This window comes from Engraulis encrasicolus, unplaced genomic scaffold, assembly GCF_034702125.1.
Source record: "Engraulis encrasicolus isolate BLACKSEA-1 unplaced genomic scaffold, IST_EnEncr_1.0 scaffold_58_np1212, whole genome shotgun sequence".
In the NCBI taxonomy this organism is placed as follows: Eukaryota; Metazoa; Chordata; class Actinopteri; order Clupeiformes; family Engraulidae; genus Engraulis; species Engraulis encrasicolus.
Genome location: NW_026945906.1, coordinates 456,301 through 472,729, shown reverse-complemented (window position 1 = coordinate 472,729; position 16,429 = coordinate 456,301). Strand labels below are relative to the sequence as shown.

At 46.4% G+C, this 16,429-nt stretch overlaps 1 protein-coding gene, 9 non-coding genes and 1 pseudogene across 10 annotated transcripts in view; all 11 read left to right on the top strand.

Moving 5' to 3' along the window:
* Nucleotides 1-14,948, top strand: part of LOC134444516 (N-acylneuraminate cytidylyltransferase-like) — a gene marked incomplete at its 5' end in the record, with an annotated part of 44,419 nt that extends 29,471 nt beyond the window's left edge. Inside the window, 2 exons of the mRNA XM_063193823.1 lie at nucleotides 13,184-13,349; nucleotides 14,106-14,948. Coding sequence (XP_063049893.1) covers nucleotides 13,184-13,349; nucleotides 14,106-14,311 — 372 coding nt within the window. The remainder of the gene's footprint in view (nucleotides 1-13,183; nucleotides 13,350-14,105) is intronic.
* LOC134444539 (U4 spliceosomal RNA) lies at nucleotides 286-426 on the top strand. Its single transcript, XR_010034006.1, has one exon. It is a non-coding gene; the product is annotated as a U4 spliceosomal RNA (small nuclear RNA).
* LOC134444540 (U4 spliceosomal RNA) lies at nucleotides 1,677-1,818 on the top strand. The gene has a single exon (XR_010034007.1). It is a non-coding gene; the product is annotated as a U4 spliceosomal RNA (small nuclear RNA).
* On the top strand, nucleotides 2,650-2,785 carry LOC134444544 (U8 small nucleolar RNA). The gene has a single exon (XR_010034010.1). It is a non-coding gene; the product is annotated as a U8 small nucleolar RNA (small nucleolar RNA).
* LOC134444542 (U8 small nucleolar RNA) lies at nucleotides 3,543-3,684 on the top strand (annotated as a pseudogene).
* On the top strand, nucleotides 4,351-4,486 carry LOC134444551 (U8 small nucleolar RNA). The gene has a single exon (XR_010034016.1). It is a non-coding gene; the product is annotated as a U8 small nucleolar RNA (small nucleolar RNA).
* On the top strand, nucleotides 5,079-5,216 carry LOC134444548 (U8 small nucleolar RNA). Its single transcript, XR_010034014.1, has one exon. It is a non-coding gene; the product is annotated as a U8 small nucleolar RNA (small nucleolar RNA).
* LOC134444546 (U8 small nucleolar RNA) lies at nucleotides 6,104-6,239 on the top strand. Its single transcript, XR_010034012.1, has one exon. It is a non-coding gene; the product is annotated as a U8 small nucleolar RNA (small nucleolar RNA).
* Nucleotides 7,463-7,596, top strand: LOC134444547 (U8 small nucleolar RNA). The gene has a single exon (XR_010034013.1). It is a non-coding gene; the product is annotated as a U8 small nucleolar RNA (small nucleolar RNA).
* On the top strand, nucleotides 8,353-8,486 carry LOC134444543 (U8 small nucleolar RNA). Its single transcript, XR_010034009.1, has one exon. It is a non-coding gene; the product is annotated as a U8 small nucleolar RNA (small nucleolar RNA).
* On the top strand, nucleotides 9,159-9,294 carry LOC134444549 (U8 small nucleolar RNA). The gene has a single exon (XR_010034015.1). It is a non-coding gene; the product is annotated as a U8 small nucleolar RNA (small nucleolar RNA).
* Nucleotides 14,949-16,429: the final 1,481 nt, after the last annotated feature.

Sequence of the window (16,429 nt, the reverse complement as noted above, 5' to 3'; positions counted from 1 at the left end):
CAGAAACACACACTTTCTCCCCCACCTCCGCCCACCCCTCTATGTTAAACACCACTCCCCACCCCCCACACTAGTTCTACTCAGTGCTACTGTACTCTGTCTCCGCCTTCTTCATGTATCCCAAGATGCACTTCTTCAGAAAAAAACTTAATGTCATTTGAAAAGAAAGAGTATCATCCGTTAAGCATGTCCTCCTCTTCCTCCTTCTCCTCCTCCTGTGTGTCCTCCATCTCTGTCCTGACTGCCTCCCTCCCCCAGTCACAGCAGCATTGTCCTTCCCAGATCAGCTTTGCGCAGTGGCAGTATCGTAGCCCATGAGGTTTATCCGAGTCGCGATTATTGCTAGTTGAAAACTTTAACCCAATACCCGCCTTGACGACTTGAAATATAGTTGGCAATGGCAATTTTTGGTGGTTTCTTAGGAGACTGTTTGGTTGTTGAAGATTTTGGAAGTTGATTGGTCTCTTGAAGTTGATGGTGGATTTTGTCATGTGTTCAAATAATTTGATGAATTGATTTTAGTACACTGCTGTTGGTCATTGTGTTCAGTGCTTTGCAACTAGACTTTACTGGTTACGTTCAATCAGGATTAATGTGTAGATTATAGCACACAACCACATTCACACTCTCACTTTCACCCCCACTCCTCCTCCCCATCTCCCCACCTCAACCCCCTCTCTTTGTTAATCACCTCCACCCCCCCCCTTCTCTCCACCTCACCCCCCTCTCTTTGTTAATCACCTCCACCCCCCCTTCTCTCCACCTCCATTCTCTCCCCTCCCCCACATCGATCATCAGTACTCCTGTACTCTCTCTCCCCGCCAACTTATGTAAGAAGTCCTCCCATATCCCAAGATGCACCTCTTCAGCAAAACTGCAAGTAAATGTTGTTTGAAAGTCATATCAATATTTTGTTTATGTGGAATCTTCAGTGCTCTAAATTTATTCCAGCGAACCTGTCAACTGCTGGTGAAAATACCAACTTGCTAGCCACCACTTTGACCCATTAGTGAGTAGGGGTGGGAATTGGCAAGGCGTTCACCATTCAATGCGCATCACGACACACATGCCACGATGCGATACTATCACGATGCATTGCGAGTCATGTACTACTGTGATGCATTGCGATATTTACTTCAGTAAATGTGTAAAATACAGCTTATTTGTCAGTTGCTGTGTAGCTTCCTTAAGTCAGTTCATTCTATTTAAGCATTCTATCATCTGGGAGAGAGCTTACATCACAACAGAAATATTACCTATTCTCTACTGAACAAAATAACCCGTGGCAAATCGAATTTTATTGATATCAAATAATCAATTGTCATGAATCCATGCAGTATATTGAGAAAATAAGTATCACGATACCTTGTCATGAATCGATGCATTGTATCGTGAGAGTAAGTATCGCGATGCATCGATATGACGATTATTTTGCACACCCCTGCATTAGTGAGTATGTGTTTGGATCGTAAGATTAGCAAATACTACCCATTTTGGCTGGTGATGAAAAAAAAGTTAATTTAGAGCACTGCTAATCATACCTTGCCATGTCTGTCTCTACATTTGAGAGTGCAGGCTCTGTAGTATCTGACATTACGAATCAGTCTCTTGTGTGCACCATTTCTGTCCTGACTGCCTCCCTACCCCAGTTCCAGTTGCCAGTCTCCTCTCCAATCAGCTTTGCGCAGTGGCAGTATCGTAGCCCATGAGGTTTATCCGAGGCGCGATTATTGCTAGTTGAAAACTTTAACCCAATACCCCGCCTTGACGAGATGAAATATAGTTGGCAATGGCAATTTTTGGTGGTCTCTCAGGAGACTGATTAGTTGTTAAAAGGAAGATTTGGAAGTAATGAGAATGACTTTTAGTAGTTGGTCTTGAAGCATTTTAGATGAGAGTTTCCAGTCAAAACATGATCGGAAGAAGCTTAGGTATCGGAAGTCAAGATTTTAGCTTGAAAAGATTTTCATGAAATAAGCAAACTCACTTTTCCTAGTATGTGTTTCCAGGAAGTTAATATTCAAGTCTCTGCATGACTAGGTTTGTGCTGCATTTCCAAGTTTTCGTTTTGTCAGAAGCCTGATAACATTTATTTGCAAAATTCATTGGCTATTTCGCTATGTTCTAGTGTGCGCCCTTCGAAGTGTCAGCCTAATTAGTCACGCCCGGTGATTGGATACTCTGCAGAGTTCACCAAATAGTATCCAATCACTGGGAGTGACTAATTAGGCTGACACACTTTGAAGGGTGCACACTAGAACATTGAGAAATGGCCACTTACTTAAGTTCATTTCCCTTCCCTGCAGCTGAAGATGGTTAGCTCTCCCAGTATCAGAGTATCTTCACTTCTGACATACTTGCCCCTCCCCCATCCTAAACTCTCCTAAAGTGTGCTGTTGGCTCCGCCTCTTCAAATTCCAGTGGCCAGTGTAGTTTAGTTTTATTTAGTTTAGTTCAACAGGGACCATGCACAATAGCCATTGTTTACAAAAGTAAAAAAAGACGGCTTTTGCCAGTTTATAGCTAACGCGGCTAATTTCTATCTGCAGTCCCTGGGAAGGTTTGTTTGTCTGTCTGCTGTGTCTGTCCACCGTCACTGAAACAAGTGTATATGAAGCACTGGATGGTCATGAGCTCCGGTGTTGAGTTACATCAGTGAGGTACATCCTTACCTGTTGTTCTCATATAGAGGACTGCAGAGCATGATGATTGGAGTGGGATGATGTCATGATTACTCCCTTTCGCTTTGTGGAGGTCTGCAACACCACTACAGAGATGATCTGATCTGCCTTTATCAGTGTGAAAGTAAACCTCTCGTCCTAAATTGCCAGCATCTCTTTGAGCGGTCTTTTCATCTAAATGGCGTAACATGTGAAATCTTTCCATGGCTCATAGTCCTTCACGTGACTCTTCTCCAGATTGTTGCAAGTTCAGGCCCTGGCAGTGAGGCTGCCGTGTCAAAGAAAGACTCCAAAGATAAAATCCCTTGTAAAAGTCATCACAACATTTCCCATCCTCCTCTTCCTCCACCACCTCCTCTTCATCTTTTCATCCTCCTTCAGTGTCCTGTTGTCTCCTCCTCTTCCTCTTCCTCCTCCCCCTCATCCTCCTCTTCCTCCTCTTCTTCTCCTCCTCTTCCTCCTCCCCCTCTTCCTCCTCCTCTTCCTCATCCTCCTTCTCCTCCTCCTCCTCCAGTGTCTTCTGCCTCCTCCTACTCTTCCTCCTCCTACTCTTCCTCCTCCTCCCCCTCCTCTTCCTCTTCCCCTTCCTTATCTTCTTCCTCTTCCTCCTCTTCCTTATCTTCTTCCTCCTACTCTTCCTCCTCCTCCTCCTCCTCCTCTTCCTCCTCCTCTTCCTCCTCCTCTTCCTTATCTTCTTCCTCCTATTCTTCCTCCTCCTCCTCTTCTTCCTCCTCCTCCCTCCTCCTCCTCCTCCTCCTCCTCCTCCAGTGTCCAGTTGTCTGTCCTCTGTGTGTGTTGTCCACCGTCATGGTATCAGCTGTGTGCTAAGTGCTGTTGTGTTGTGATCAGCAGTGTTGGGTTACATCAGTGAGGTACATCCTTACCTGTTGTCCTCCACTAGAGGGCTGCAGACTCAGAGCATGATGAATGGAGTGGGATGATGTCATGATTACTCCATCTCTCTTTGTGGAGGTCTGCAACACCTACACAGAGATAATCTGATCTGCTAAAGATGTTACTGTGAAAGAGGAACTGTTAATTATGTTGCAAAATTCTCAAACCAGGTGGTGTTTCCTTCTAATTGAGTAACACATTCATGTCACTCTCCTGTAGGTGTCTGGGTCTTCAGACCCTGACGGTGAGGCAGGCATGTCAGTGAAAGATATTGAAGATAAAATTGTGTCGTTTCCACTCACAATTGTCCTCGTGTAAAAGTCTTTGAAAAATTTTACTCCAGTGGCCTCCTCCTCCTCCCCCAGTGTCCTGTTGTCTTCTCCTCTTCCTCTACCACTGCCTCTTCATCTCTTCCTCCTCCTCCAGTGTCCTGTTGTCTCTTCCTCCTCTTCCTCCCCCTCTTCATCTTCCTCCTCCTCCTCCAGTGTCCAGTTGTCTCTTCCTCTTGCTCTTTCTTCTCTTCCTCCTCCTCCTCCTCCTCCTCCTCCTCTTCCTCCTCCTCCTCTTCCTCCTCCTCCTCCTCTTCCTCCTCCTCTTCCTCCTCCTCCTCCTTGTCTTCCTCCTCCTCCTCCTCCTCCTCCTCCTCCTCCTCTTCCTCCTCTTCCTCCTCCTCCTCCTCCAGTGTCCAGTTGTCTGTCCTCTGTGTGTGTTGTCCACCGTCATGGTATCAGCTGTGTGCTAAGTGCTGTTGTGTTGTGATCAGCAGTGTTGGGTTACATCAGTGAGGTACATCCTTACCTGTTGTCCTCCACTAGAGGGCTGCAGAGCATGATGATTGGAGTGGGATGATGTCATGATTAGTCCCCCTCTCCCTCTGGAGGTCTGCAACACCACCACAGAGATGATCTGATCTGCCTTTATCACTGTGAAAGTAAACCTCTCTTCCTAAATTGCAAAAATCTATCTGAGTGGTCTTTCCATCTAAATGGCAAAAAATGAAAATGATCTAATCTGCTATTGTTCTGTCAAAGGAAACTTTGAATTGGTCCAGTCGGTGTGTTCTTCTAAATTGTATCTTTTAGGCCAGACGGTGAGGATACTGTGCCAGCGAAAGACATTAAAAATAAAATCTTGCGTCGTTTCCGCTCACAATTGTCCTAGTGTGAAAGGGATCAAGAAATTACACTCCAGTGGCCTGTGTCTTCTCCTCCTCCTTCTCCTCCTCCAGTGTCCTGTTGTGTCCCCCTCTTCCTCCTCCTCATCTTCCTCCTCCTCCTCCTCCTCCTCCTTATCTTCTCCCTCCTCCTCCTTATCTTCTCCCTCCTCCTCCTCCTCCTCCTCCTCCTCCTCCTCCTCCTCCTCCTCCTCTTCCTCCTCCTCCTCTTCCTCCTCCTTCTCTTCCTCCTCCAGTGTCCAGTTGTGTGTCCTCTGTGTGTGTTGTCCACCGTCATGGTATCAGCTGTGTGCTAAGTGCTGTTGTGTTGTGATCAGCAGTGTTGGGTTACATCAGTGAGGTACATCCTTACCTGTTGTCCTCCACTAGAGGGCTGCAGAGCATGATGATTGGAGTGGGATGATGTCATGATTACTCCCCCTCTCTCTGTGTGGAGGTCTGCAACACCACTACAGAGATAATCTGATCTGCCCTTTAGTACTGTGAAAGTAAATCTCTCTTCCTAAATTGCCAAAATCTTTTTGAGTGGTCTTTCTATCTAAATGGCAAAACATGTGAAATCTGTCCATGGCTCATACACCTTCACGTGACTCTTCTCTAGATTGTTGCAAGTTCAGGCCCTGGCAGTGAGGCTGCCGTGTCAAAGAAAGACTCTAAAGATAAAATCTCTTGTAAAAGGCATCACAACATTTCTCATCCTCCTCTTCCTCCACCACCTCCTCTTCATCTTTTCATCCTCCTCCAGTGTCCTGTTGTCTCCTCCTCTTCCTACTCCTCCGCATTCAGTGTCCAGTTGTATCCCCCTCTTCCTCCTCCTCTTCCTCCTCTTCCTCCTCCTCCTCCTCCTCCAGTGTCCTGTTGTCTTCTCCTCCTCCTCTTCCTCTTACTCCTCCTTCTCCTCCTCCTCTTAGTGTCCTGTTGTCTCCTCCTCTTCCTCCTCCTCCTCCTCCTCCTCTTTCTCCTCCACCTCTTCCTCCTCCTCCTGGTCCTCCTCCTCTCTCCTCCTGCTCCTCCTTCCCCTCCCCCTCCTCCTCTTCTTCCTTCTCCTCCTCCTCCTCTTCTTCCTTCTCCTCCTCCTCCTCCTCCTGTTCTTCCTACTCCTCCTCCTTCTCCAGTGTCCTGTTGTCTTCTCCTCTTCCTCCCCCTCCTCCTCCTCCTCCTCCTCCTCCTTCTACTCCTCATCTTCTTCCTCCTCGTTGTCTTCCTCCTCCTCCTCTTCCTCTTCCTCCTCCTCATCTTCTCCCTCCTCCTCCTCCTCCAGTGTCCAGTTGTCTGTCCTCTGTGTGTGTTGTCCACCGTCATGGTATCAGCTGTGTGCTAAGTGCTGTTGTGTTGTGATCAGCAGTGTTGGGTTACATCAGTGAGGTACATCCTTACCTGTTGTCCTCCACTAGAGGGCTGCAGAGCATGATGATTGGAGTGGGATGATGTCATGATTACTCCCCCTCTCTTTGTGGAGGTCTGCAACACCACCACAGAGATGATCTGATCTGCCCTTTAGTATTGTGAAAGTAAATCTCATCTTTTGAATTAAAGGATATATTTGATGTGATACTTTTAACATAAGAATCAGAGTAACATTAGACCATGATTTGAACTTTTTGTGTGCCCCACCAAACAAATATAACTCCAGTTGTCTCCTCCACCCACAGTGTTCTGTTGTCTTCTCCTCTTCCTCCTCCTCCTCCTCCTCTTCATCATCCTCCTCCTCCACCTCCTCCTCCTCCTCCTCCAGTGTCATGTTGTTTCCTCCTACCCTAGTGTCCTGTTGTCTCCTCCTCCTCTTCCTCCTCCTCCTCCTCCTCCTCCTCCTTCTCCTCCTCCAGTGTCCTGTTGTGTCCCCCTCTTCCTCCTCCTCTTCCTCCTCCTCCTCTTCCTCCTCCTCTTCCTCCTCTTCTTCCTCCTCCTCCTCTTCTTCTTCTTCTTTTTCCTCCTCCTCTTTTTCCTCATCATCTTCTTCCTCGTCGTCTTCCTGCTCCTCTTCCTCCTCCTCCTCCTCTTCCTCCTCTTCCTCCTCCTCCAGTGTCCTGTTGTCTCCTCCTTGTCTTCCTCCTCCTCCTCCTTCTCCTCCTCCAGTGTCCAGTTGTCTTCCTCCTCCTCCTCCTCCTCTTCCTCCTCCTCCTCCTCTCCCTCCTCCTCTTCCTCCTCCTCCTCCTCTTCCTCCTCCTCCTCCTCCTCTTCCTCCTCCTACTCCAATGGCCTGTGTCTCCTCCTCCTCCTCCTCCTCCTCCTCTTCCTCCTCCTCCTCCTCCTCTTCCTCCTCCTCTTCCTCCTCCTCCTCCTCCTCCTCCTCCTCCTCCTCCTCCAGTGTCCAGTTGTGTGTCCTCTGTGTGTGTTGTCCACTCCAGTGGCCTGTGTCTTCTCCTCTTCCTTCTCCTCCTCCAGTGTCCTGTTGTGTCCCCCTCTTCCTCCTCCTCATCTTCCTCCTCCTCCTTCTCATCCTCCTCCTCCTCTTCTTCCTCCTCCTCCTCCTCTTCTTCTCCTCGTCCTCCACCTACTCTAGTATCCTGTAGTCGTCTCCTCCTCCTTCTCCTCCTCCTCTTCCTCCTCCTCTCTCCTCCTCTTCCTCCTCCCCTTCTTCCTCCTCCTCTTCTTCCTCTTCCTCTTCCTCCGCCTCCAGTGTCCAGTTGTGTGTCCTCTGTGTGTGTTGTCCACCGTCATGGTATCAGCTGTGTGCTAAGTGCTGTTGTGTTGTGATCAGCAGTGTTGGGTTACATCAGTGAGGTACATCCTTACCTGTTGTCCTCCACTAGAGGGCTGCAGAGCATGATGATTGGAGTGGGATGATGTCATGATTATATCCCCTCTCTCTGGAGGTCTGCAACACCACCACAGAGACGATCTGATCTGCAACTGCAACTGTCCTGTCAAAAGAAACTGTAATGCAGTCAGTCCAGTTGGTGTGTTCTTCTAAATTGTATCTTTTAGGCCAGACGGTGAGGGTTCCTTACCAGCGAAAGACTCACAATTGTCCTCGTATGAAAAGTATCAAAAAATTACACTCCAGTGGCCTGTGTCTTCTCTTCCACCTTCTCCTCCTACTCCAGTGTCTTCCTCCTCCTCCTCCTCCTCCTCCTCCTCCTCCTCCAGTGTCCTGTTGTCTTCTCCTCTTCTTCCTCTCCCTCCTCCTCCTTTTCTTTCTCCTACTCCAGTGTCTTCCTTCTCCTCATCTTCTTCCTCCTCCTTGTCTTCCTCCTCCTCCTCCTCTAACTCTTTCTCCTCCACCTCTTCCTCCTCTCCTCCTCCTCTCCTCTCCTCCTCCTCCTCCTCTTCCTCCTCCTCCTCCTCCTCTTCTTCCTTCTCCTTCTCCTCTTCCTTCTCCTCTTCCTCCTACTCCTCCTCCTCCTCCTTGTCCTCCTCCTCCTTGTCTTCCTCCTCCTCTTCCTCTTCCTCCTCCTCCTCCTCCTCCTCATCCTCCCCCTCCACCTCTTCCTCCTAGTGTCCTGTTGTCTCCTCCTCTTCCTCCTCCTCCTCCTCCTCCTCCTCCTCCTCCTCCTCCTCCTCCTCCAGTGTCCAGTTGTGTGTCCTCTGTGTGTGTTGTCCACCGTCATGGTATCAGCTGTGTGCTAAGTGCTGTTGTGTTGTGATCAGCAGTGTTGGGTTACATCAGTGAGGTACATCCTTACCTGTTGTCCTCCACTAGAGGGCTGCAGAGCATGATGATTGGAGTGGGATGATGTCATGATTAGTCCCCCTCTCTCTGGAGGTCTGCAACACCTACACAGAGATAATCTGATCTGCCTTTATCACTGTGAAAGTAAACCTCTCTTCCTAAATTACAAAAATCTATCTGAGTGGTCTTTCCATCTAAATGGCAAAAAATGAAAATGATCTAATCTGCTATTGTTCTGTCAATGGAAACTTTAATTGAGTTGGGTCAGTTGGTGTGCTCTTCTAAATTGTATCTTTTAGGCCAGACGGTGAGGGTGCTGTGCCAGCGAAAGACATTAAAAATAAAATCTTGCGTCGTTTCCGCTCACAATTGTCCTAGTGTGAAAGGGATCAAGAAATTACACTCCAGTGGCCTGTGTCTTCTCCTCCTCCAGTGTCCTGTTGTGTCCCCCTCTTCCTCCTCCTCATCTTCCTCCTCCTCCTTCTCATCCTCCTCCTCCTCCTCTTTCTCCTCCTCCTCTTCCTCCTCCTCCTCCTCTTCTTCTCCTCCTCGTCCTCCACCTACTCTAGTATCCTGTAGTCGTCTCCTCCTCCTTCTCCTCCTCCTCTTTCTCCTCTTCCTCCTCCTCATCTTCTCCCTCCTCCTCCTTATCTTCTCCCTCCTCCTCCTCCTCCTCCTCTTCCTCCTTCTTCTCCTCCTCCAGTGTCCAGTTGTCTGTCCTCTGTGTGTGTTGTCCACCGTCATGGTATCAGCTGTGTGCTAAGTGCTGTTGTGTTGTGATCAGCAGTGTTGGGTTACATCAGTGAGGTACATCCTTACCTGTTGTCCTCCACTAGAGGGCTGCAGAGCATGATGATTGGAGTGGGATGATGTCATGATTACCCCCCCTCTCTCTCTGGAGGTCTGCAACACCACCACAGAGATGATCTGATCTGCTATCGTTGTTAATAAAAAAATGCTCATATTTAATAGTTTTGTTATACTCACATAGGATACAATTAGAAGTGATTTAGAAATCTCTGTGTTTGTAGGTGTAAGTTAAATAAGTCACCTTAAGCTTACAACGGGGTAGATCATCTTCATAAAAGAGATGGAGGCTTTGATCACAGGAGCCAAACCTGTATGCATGCCGTCACCAGGGGGCGCCAAACCTGTATGCATGCCGTCACAAGGGGGAGCCAAACCTGTATGCATGCCGTCACCAGGGGGCGCCAACTTACAAATTATTATGAGCCACTGGTTTGACTGGTACTCCCCTGCCCCTCTCTTCTACAGGTCTCTCTCTCTCTCTCTCTCTCTCTCTCTCTCTCTCTCTCTCTCTCTCGTTGTCTTGTCCTCATCTAATAAGTCCTCTCTCCTCTACCTCCAGGTGTTCAGGCCATGGCTGAGCGCCTGTATCTAGTAGTCGAGGATCTATATCTCATAATAATAATAATAATAACTAGAAATGCACTCAGAGAGCGCAGACCTCCGCCAAGGAAGTTCAGTTCCTTTTTAGACACATAAGATATGTGTGTCATGATGTGGTGTCATCCATGTAGATGTAGACCTGTTCAGAAAATTGAACCGTGAAGTTGTAACCAAATTATATCTGTCTCCATTATAGGCCCTAATTACAGTACCATGTTCCTCTGGTTAGCTGTGGCCTGTTTAGTTCACCTGTGATTGTGGTAGGCCTATTGGCGAAGTGATTGTGATTTGCAAATGCTTATTGAAGCTCACAGGTTGCTATTTGACACATTTTTAACATTTATAAAAGAAATATGATAGACAGCATGCCTTTCATAGCCTACCTTTTAACATCTCAAATCCAGAGAAAACATGGTTGTCAAGTGTACTACATCCCTCTCAGATCCGCATTTCACAGAGGCTAATAGCTTTTAATAGTCCAACTATTTATACAATTCTTGTTGTAGCCTAGTTTATTTGCATGTTTCGTGGATAAGTTTTGGCTCGTTGAGGGCGTCGCCGAGTTCACTGACGCCGCTGTCATTCCATAACCGCAAGCTTGTCAATATGATTTTCTAGTCATTACATACAATTTAATTTTCCTGTTAACAGATGACTTGCATGGATCCATTCATTCATCCCATGTTTGTTCACCAACTAGGCCTAGTTGAAAACTTAACTTCAAGCTTGAAAGACGTGACCCCTTTCCTTTGTTGCCAACGTCTGCAAAAGCGCAGAGCTCAGAGAGCTCGCAGTGACAATGTTGCCGGTAATTTCGCCATATTTTTTTTTTGAGTCAGATGATGGAGTACATGGATCAATCAGTGGATGAGCTGTAGACCTATTGAATTACAATATACAGACCTTTATGTTTTTTTAGACATTAAAATTGGGATAGAATGAGGTAGGATTTGGAAAGCTATTGCGGGGAGCGGTGTGCGCGTGTGTCTGATGCTTTGGCTTGGACTTCACGTTTCACAGAGGCTATAATAACTTTGAATAGTCCAACTATTATACAATTCTTGTTCGGATTTCATTGCTACACTTTGGCTCCTTGAGGGCATCGCCGGATTCACCTGCTTGACGCGCTCTCTTTCATTCAAAAAAACAAATGGACAGAATATTCTTAATACTATTGAAGAGGCATCCCCTGCTCCATATTCCTTAGGTCTATTGAAAATCACTGTTCGCCGTTATTAATCTCTTCACCGTTGGTTCTGAAATTCAGTACAGCTAGTTATAACAATCTATGAGTTCAGCATATTATGCTGGAATGTTTTGTGTTGCTGGCGATATGCTATGCCTTCAGTGCGCTGTTATGAATCTCTTCACCGTTCGTTATGAAATTAAGTTCAGCATAGTAGGCTACGCTAATGTTTTGTGGTAGGCCTACTGATATGCTATGGCATCAGTGTGCTGTGAAGTGTGTGTGTGTGTGTGTGTGTGTGTGTGTGTGTGTGTGTGTGTGTGTGTGTGTGTGTGTGTGTGTGTGTGTGTGTGTGTGTGTGTGTGTGTGTGTGTGTGTGTGTGTGTGTGTGTGTGTGTGTGTGTGTGTGTGTGTGCTATTCTTGCCGCGTCGCGCTTCACAGAGGCTGCTTAGTGCGCTGTGAAGCAGCAATTAAATCACCACGGATAAAACACTGGTTGCAATTCGCGTGCAGCAAATAACCACGGACTATGTGGCAGTCTAAAGACAATCCCTTAAGAATTGTCCAATTCCCTCGCGCACCCGTGGTTGTATGCCAAATACATGCGCTGTGGGCTATGGGCTTTGATAGTGGTTGGTGTAAGCGCTCTCGCGGCAAAGACAGTCCCTTGAGAATTGTCCAATTCACCTCGCACACCCCGTGGCAGTCTGCGAAGGTGCCAGGACACCCGTGGCATTTTCGACAGTGAGCCAGTGCTCAGGAGAAGCTGCCCTCCAAACATAGTTGGTGATCAGTGCTGATTTCACCTCGTGCATCTTGTTGCTTATGACACTCTGACAGGTGCAGCAGGACGTTTTATACTCGCTGGGACGTGACGTCATCACACCCTGCCCAGCCTTTATAAGGGCTCTAATTCGGTCTGATGACTTTGCCATTGTGACGTGGCGCAAGAGGCCAGGTGCGAACACACGAACAAACAAACAAATCGGGCGATCACATAACCTCCTGGCGGAGGTAATAATAATAGTAATAACCCCCCTCCTCCTCCTCCTCCTCTTCTCTCTCCTCCTCTTCCTCTCTCCTCCTCCTCCTCCTCCTCCTCCTCCAGGTGATTATCCTGTGTTCAGCTGATAACTCCATCCCTAAAGCCATGGCTGAGCGCCTGTATCTAGTAGTCGAGGATCTATATCTCATAATAATAATAATAATAACCCCTCTCTTCTCCTCTTCCTCTTCCTCCTCTCATCCATCCTCCTCTTCCTCCAGGTGATTGTCCTGTGTTCAGCTGATAACTCCATCCCTAAAGCCATGGCTGAGAGGCTGAGTAACTGAGGATGTTTATCTCCTCTTCTCCTCCTCCTCCTCCTCCTCCTCTATCGTCCTCTTCCTCTCCTCCTCCTCCTCCTCTATCCTCCTCCTCTATCCTCCTCTTCCTCCTCCTCCTCCTCCTTTGTCCTCCTCCTCCTCTATCATCCTCTTCCTCTCTCCTCCTTCCTCCTTCCTCTTCCTCTTCCTCCTCTTCTCCTCTTCATCTTCCCTCTCCTCCTCTTTTCTCCTCCTCCTCTCCCCCTATTCTCCTCCCCCTCCTCTCCTCCTCCTCCTCTTCTCTCCTCCTCTCCTCTCCTCTTCCTCCTCCTCCTCCTCTTCCTCTTCTCTCCTCGTCCTCCAGGTGATTGTCCTCTGTTCTGCTGAGCGCCTGTATCTAGTAGTCGAGGATCTATATCTCATAATAATAATAATAATTATAATAATAACCCCCCTCTCTTCCTCCTCCTCCTCCTCCTCCTCTTCCTCTTCCTCCTCCTCCTCCTCCTCCTCTATCGTCCTCTTCCTCTCCTCCTCCTCCTCCTCTATCCTCCTCCTCTATCCTCCTCTTCCTCCAGGTGATTGTCCTGTGTTCAGCTGATAACTCCATCCCTAAAGCCATGACTGAGAGGCTGAGTAACTGAGGATGTTTATCTCCTCTTCTCCTCCTCCTCCTCCTCCTCCTCTCCTCTTCCTCCTCTTCCTCTTCTCTCCTCTTCCTCCAGGTGATTGCCCTGTGTTCAGCTGATAACTCCATCCCTAAAGCCATGACTGAGCGCCTGTATCTAGTAGTCGAGGATCTATATCTCATAATAATACTACTACTACTCACCTTCTCCAGATCGTTGTCTTGTCCTCATCTCATAAGTCCTCTCTCCTCCTCCTCTCCTCCTCCTCCTCTTCTCTCCTCCTCCTCCAGGTGATTGTCCTGTGTTCAGCTGATAACTCCATCCCTAAAGCCATGGCGGAGCGCCTCTCGGTGCAGATTGGCTGTGAGATCCGGCACGGCGTGAAGGACAAGCACTCAGAGGTGGACGAGCTGAGGAAGAAGAGAGGCCTGGAGTGGAAGGAAGTCGCATACATGGGTAATAATAACATTACATTACATTACATTACATTGCACTTAGCTGACGCTTTCATTCATTCAAAGCGACTTACAGTTATTATTTGTCAAGGTATTGGTTACAGTCCCTGGAGCAATGTGGGATTAGGTGCCTTGCTCAAGGGCACTTCAGCCATGGATGGAGATGTAGGGAGAGGTCAGGGGGGATTTGAACCTGCAACCCCTAGATTGAAAGACCAACTCTCTAACCACTAGGCCACGGCTGCCGAGAATGATAATAATAATGATCATTATTATTAGGTATGGGGAAGTGATATTTGTTTTACATTACATTACACTTTGCTGATATTTTAATTGATCTTTAATTGATTCATTGATTGATTGATCTTGACTTGATTACTTATTAGAAATAAAAACTAAAAAAACCCGTCTCTCATCAAAAAGTGAACCTTGTGTAGGTGAAAACCATTATCACGTTTTTTTTTGTTTTTTGTTTTTTTTAACGGTACACCGCCCAGCCCTACTTTTATCCAAAGCGACTTGGTTATTATTTTTCAAGGTAGTTGGTTGCAGTCCCATTGGGCAATGTGGGGTTAGGTGCCTTGCTCAAGAGCCATGGATGGAGTTGTAATGAGAGGTCAGTTGGGGTTCGAACTTACAACCACTGGCTATATTCTGTCTCTGCAGTAACATGTTGCTGTAGGCCCGTTCTGTCTCCATGGTAAGGCGTGCTGTGTTCTGTCTCCATGGTAACGCGTGCTGTGTGTGTTTTCCACAGGTAACGACGAGCCGGATGTGCAGTGTCTGAACCTGGCTGGGCTGAGCGCAGTACCGGTGGACGGCCCCTTGGTGTCGCTAAACGCCGCCAAGTACGCGTGCCACAGCGCGGCCGGCAGAGGAGCCGTGCGGGAGTTTGCAGAACACATCCTGCTGCTCAAGACTAAAGCCAAGGCACAGCAGGAACAGCACAGGAAGAGCTTATAGACACACACACACACACACACACACACACACACACACACACACACACACACACACACACACACACACACACACACAATTATTATAACATCACACTCAAAACATGCTGAGTTAAATCCATAGGAAAATACACACACACACACGCTCAGACGTCTTCCATGTGAACAGTTCCAATCACACATTCGACCGTTTGCAAGTTATGTCATTTACAGAAACACTCACTACAAAACACACACACTCTCACACACACACACACACACACACACACACACATTGGAAAACATAAAATGCAACATGACCCCATCCGCAATAAGAACTTTTAGAACTTTTATCATTTTTAGAAATACCCACAAACATACAGCTCACGTTTCAGTAGCACCCACAGGAGGCAAAACAACTCAACCAAAGTTTTTGGGTTTAATGGGTTTTTGGGGGTTTTCTGTGAAGTAAATTCTTTGACTACAATATATGTGGATGAGAAGTTTACTGTATCTTTATGTGTGATGTACAAAAATTATGTGAACTTAAAGGTGCATGTGTAATATTTTTAGTAGTTTATTGCCAGAATTCTTGCTGCCCATTCACAAATGTTACCTTTTTATTGAATACTTACCACCACCATCACATTCTAAGTGTTCATTATGACTGCTGGGAGAACTGCACTTTTCATACATGAAAAGGGGGGTCATGTCCATTGTCTGTCATTTCGAATTTCCAGAAGTAGCCGTTTGTACCTAAACCTAATGTACTTTGGTAAGACTAGTACAATAGTTGTTCATTATTTGGTAAATATTCATGAAAGGATTCAATTTGACAGTAGACAGCACAGTTTGAATGAGCAGCATAGTTGCAATACCTACCCTGTCCACCATCCTACACAGTGCCCCTTTAAAGTCTTTGTTTGACACCATGTGAGATGCCTATCTGTCTGACAAAAATATATTTGTACATGTTTATTAATCCCATCTACAGTATATAGTATACATGTTTACTATTCCCATCTGTTCCTGGGGGGTATTCCACCAACATGGCTAAGTAATATACCTGGCTAAAATAAACCTGCATGAGGTGGTAAATCTGATAATAAATAGCCCACAGGTGTCCTTTGGTGGAGACGATAAGGAGTCCAGGCTCTTCTATTAGATGATTTACCACTACCCGAAGGTTTCACTTGATTACTATTTAGCCATGCTCTTGGCATACTCCCCAGAGTCAGTGTTGTTGTGAATCCAAAGAGCGACTGATCCCTGATCTTCCCAATGTTGCTCTTCCCATAGGATTGAACACCGATCACATCAGTGCTGTTCCTTAATTCTCAAACCTCGGTCAGTAATGTTTTTTGGGCTCCGACGTCAGGTGGTGCAATCACAGCTAATGCCCATAAATTAATTTGCTTTTAAATTAATTATGCTTCTTCGATAATCCACTAAAAACAGAAATAAATTAAGTAATTCATAGAAATAGTGGCATTTGCTGTGGTTGCACCTGATGTGTGTTACTGCTGAAATGTCATTGACCCACCCACAGATGGCCAGACTTATCATTTTAATTGCATTGGGAGTATCAGAATCAGAATGGGGTGTTCTGTGGATTTAAATCCATTTAAAAACGTGTTTACCAACTGTTACTGCTTTGGTGTTCTCAATCAGACAGAATGAATTCCTTAAGCATGCCTTCTCCCCCCTAAGGATCGATTTCTCTGCGTCACTGCTGTTATACACCCGATCTACATACGATGCCATTGTGAAGTGACAGATGTTTTGAATGTATTTGCTTTAATTATGTGTGTGTTTTTTTGTATTGTGCCTTTTGTCTTGGTTTCTTTCTTCGGTATGTAAGTTATTAAACTTATTATTGTATGAATGGGTGATTTTAAACATTATTGATCATCGGATGGGAAAGTGAAGACAAATCAACACACAATCAGCTCTGAAATGCAATGACATTTTAAATTAAATTCTGCCTTTAGTTTTTTGTTTGTTTACGTTCTGGTTTGTTATGTATGACTCTAAGACCTTTTATGTATGCTGGAATCAACTTGTTGGATGGTAGCAATGATGACTCAATAAACAACATTTTATTTTAATATGGGACTCTCTGCTAAATAAGGTTCATCTGTTT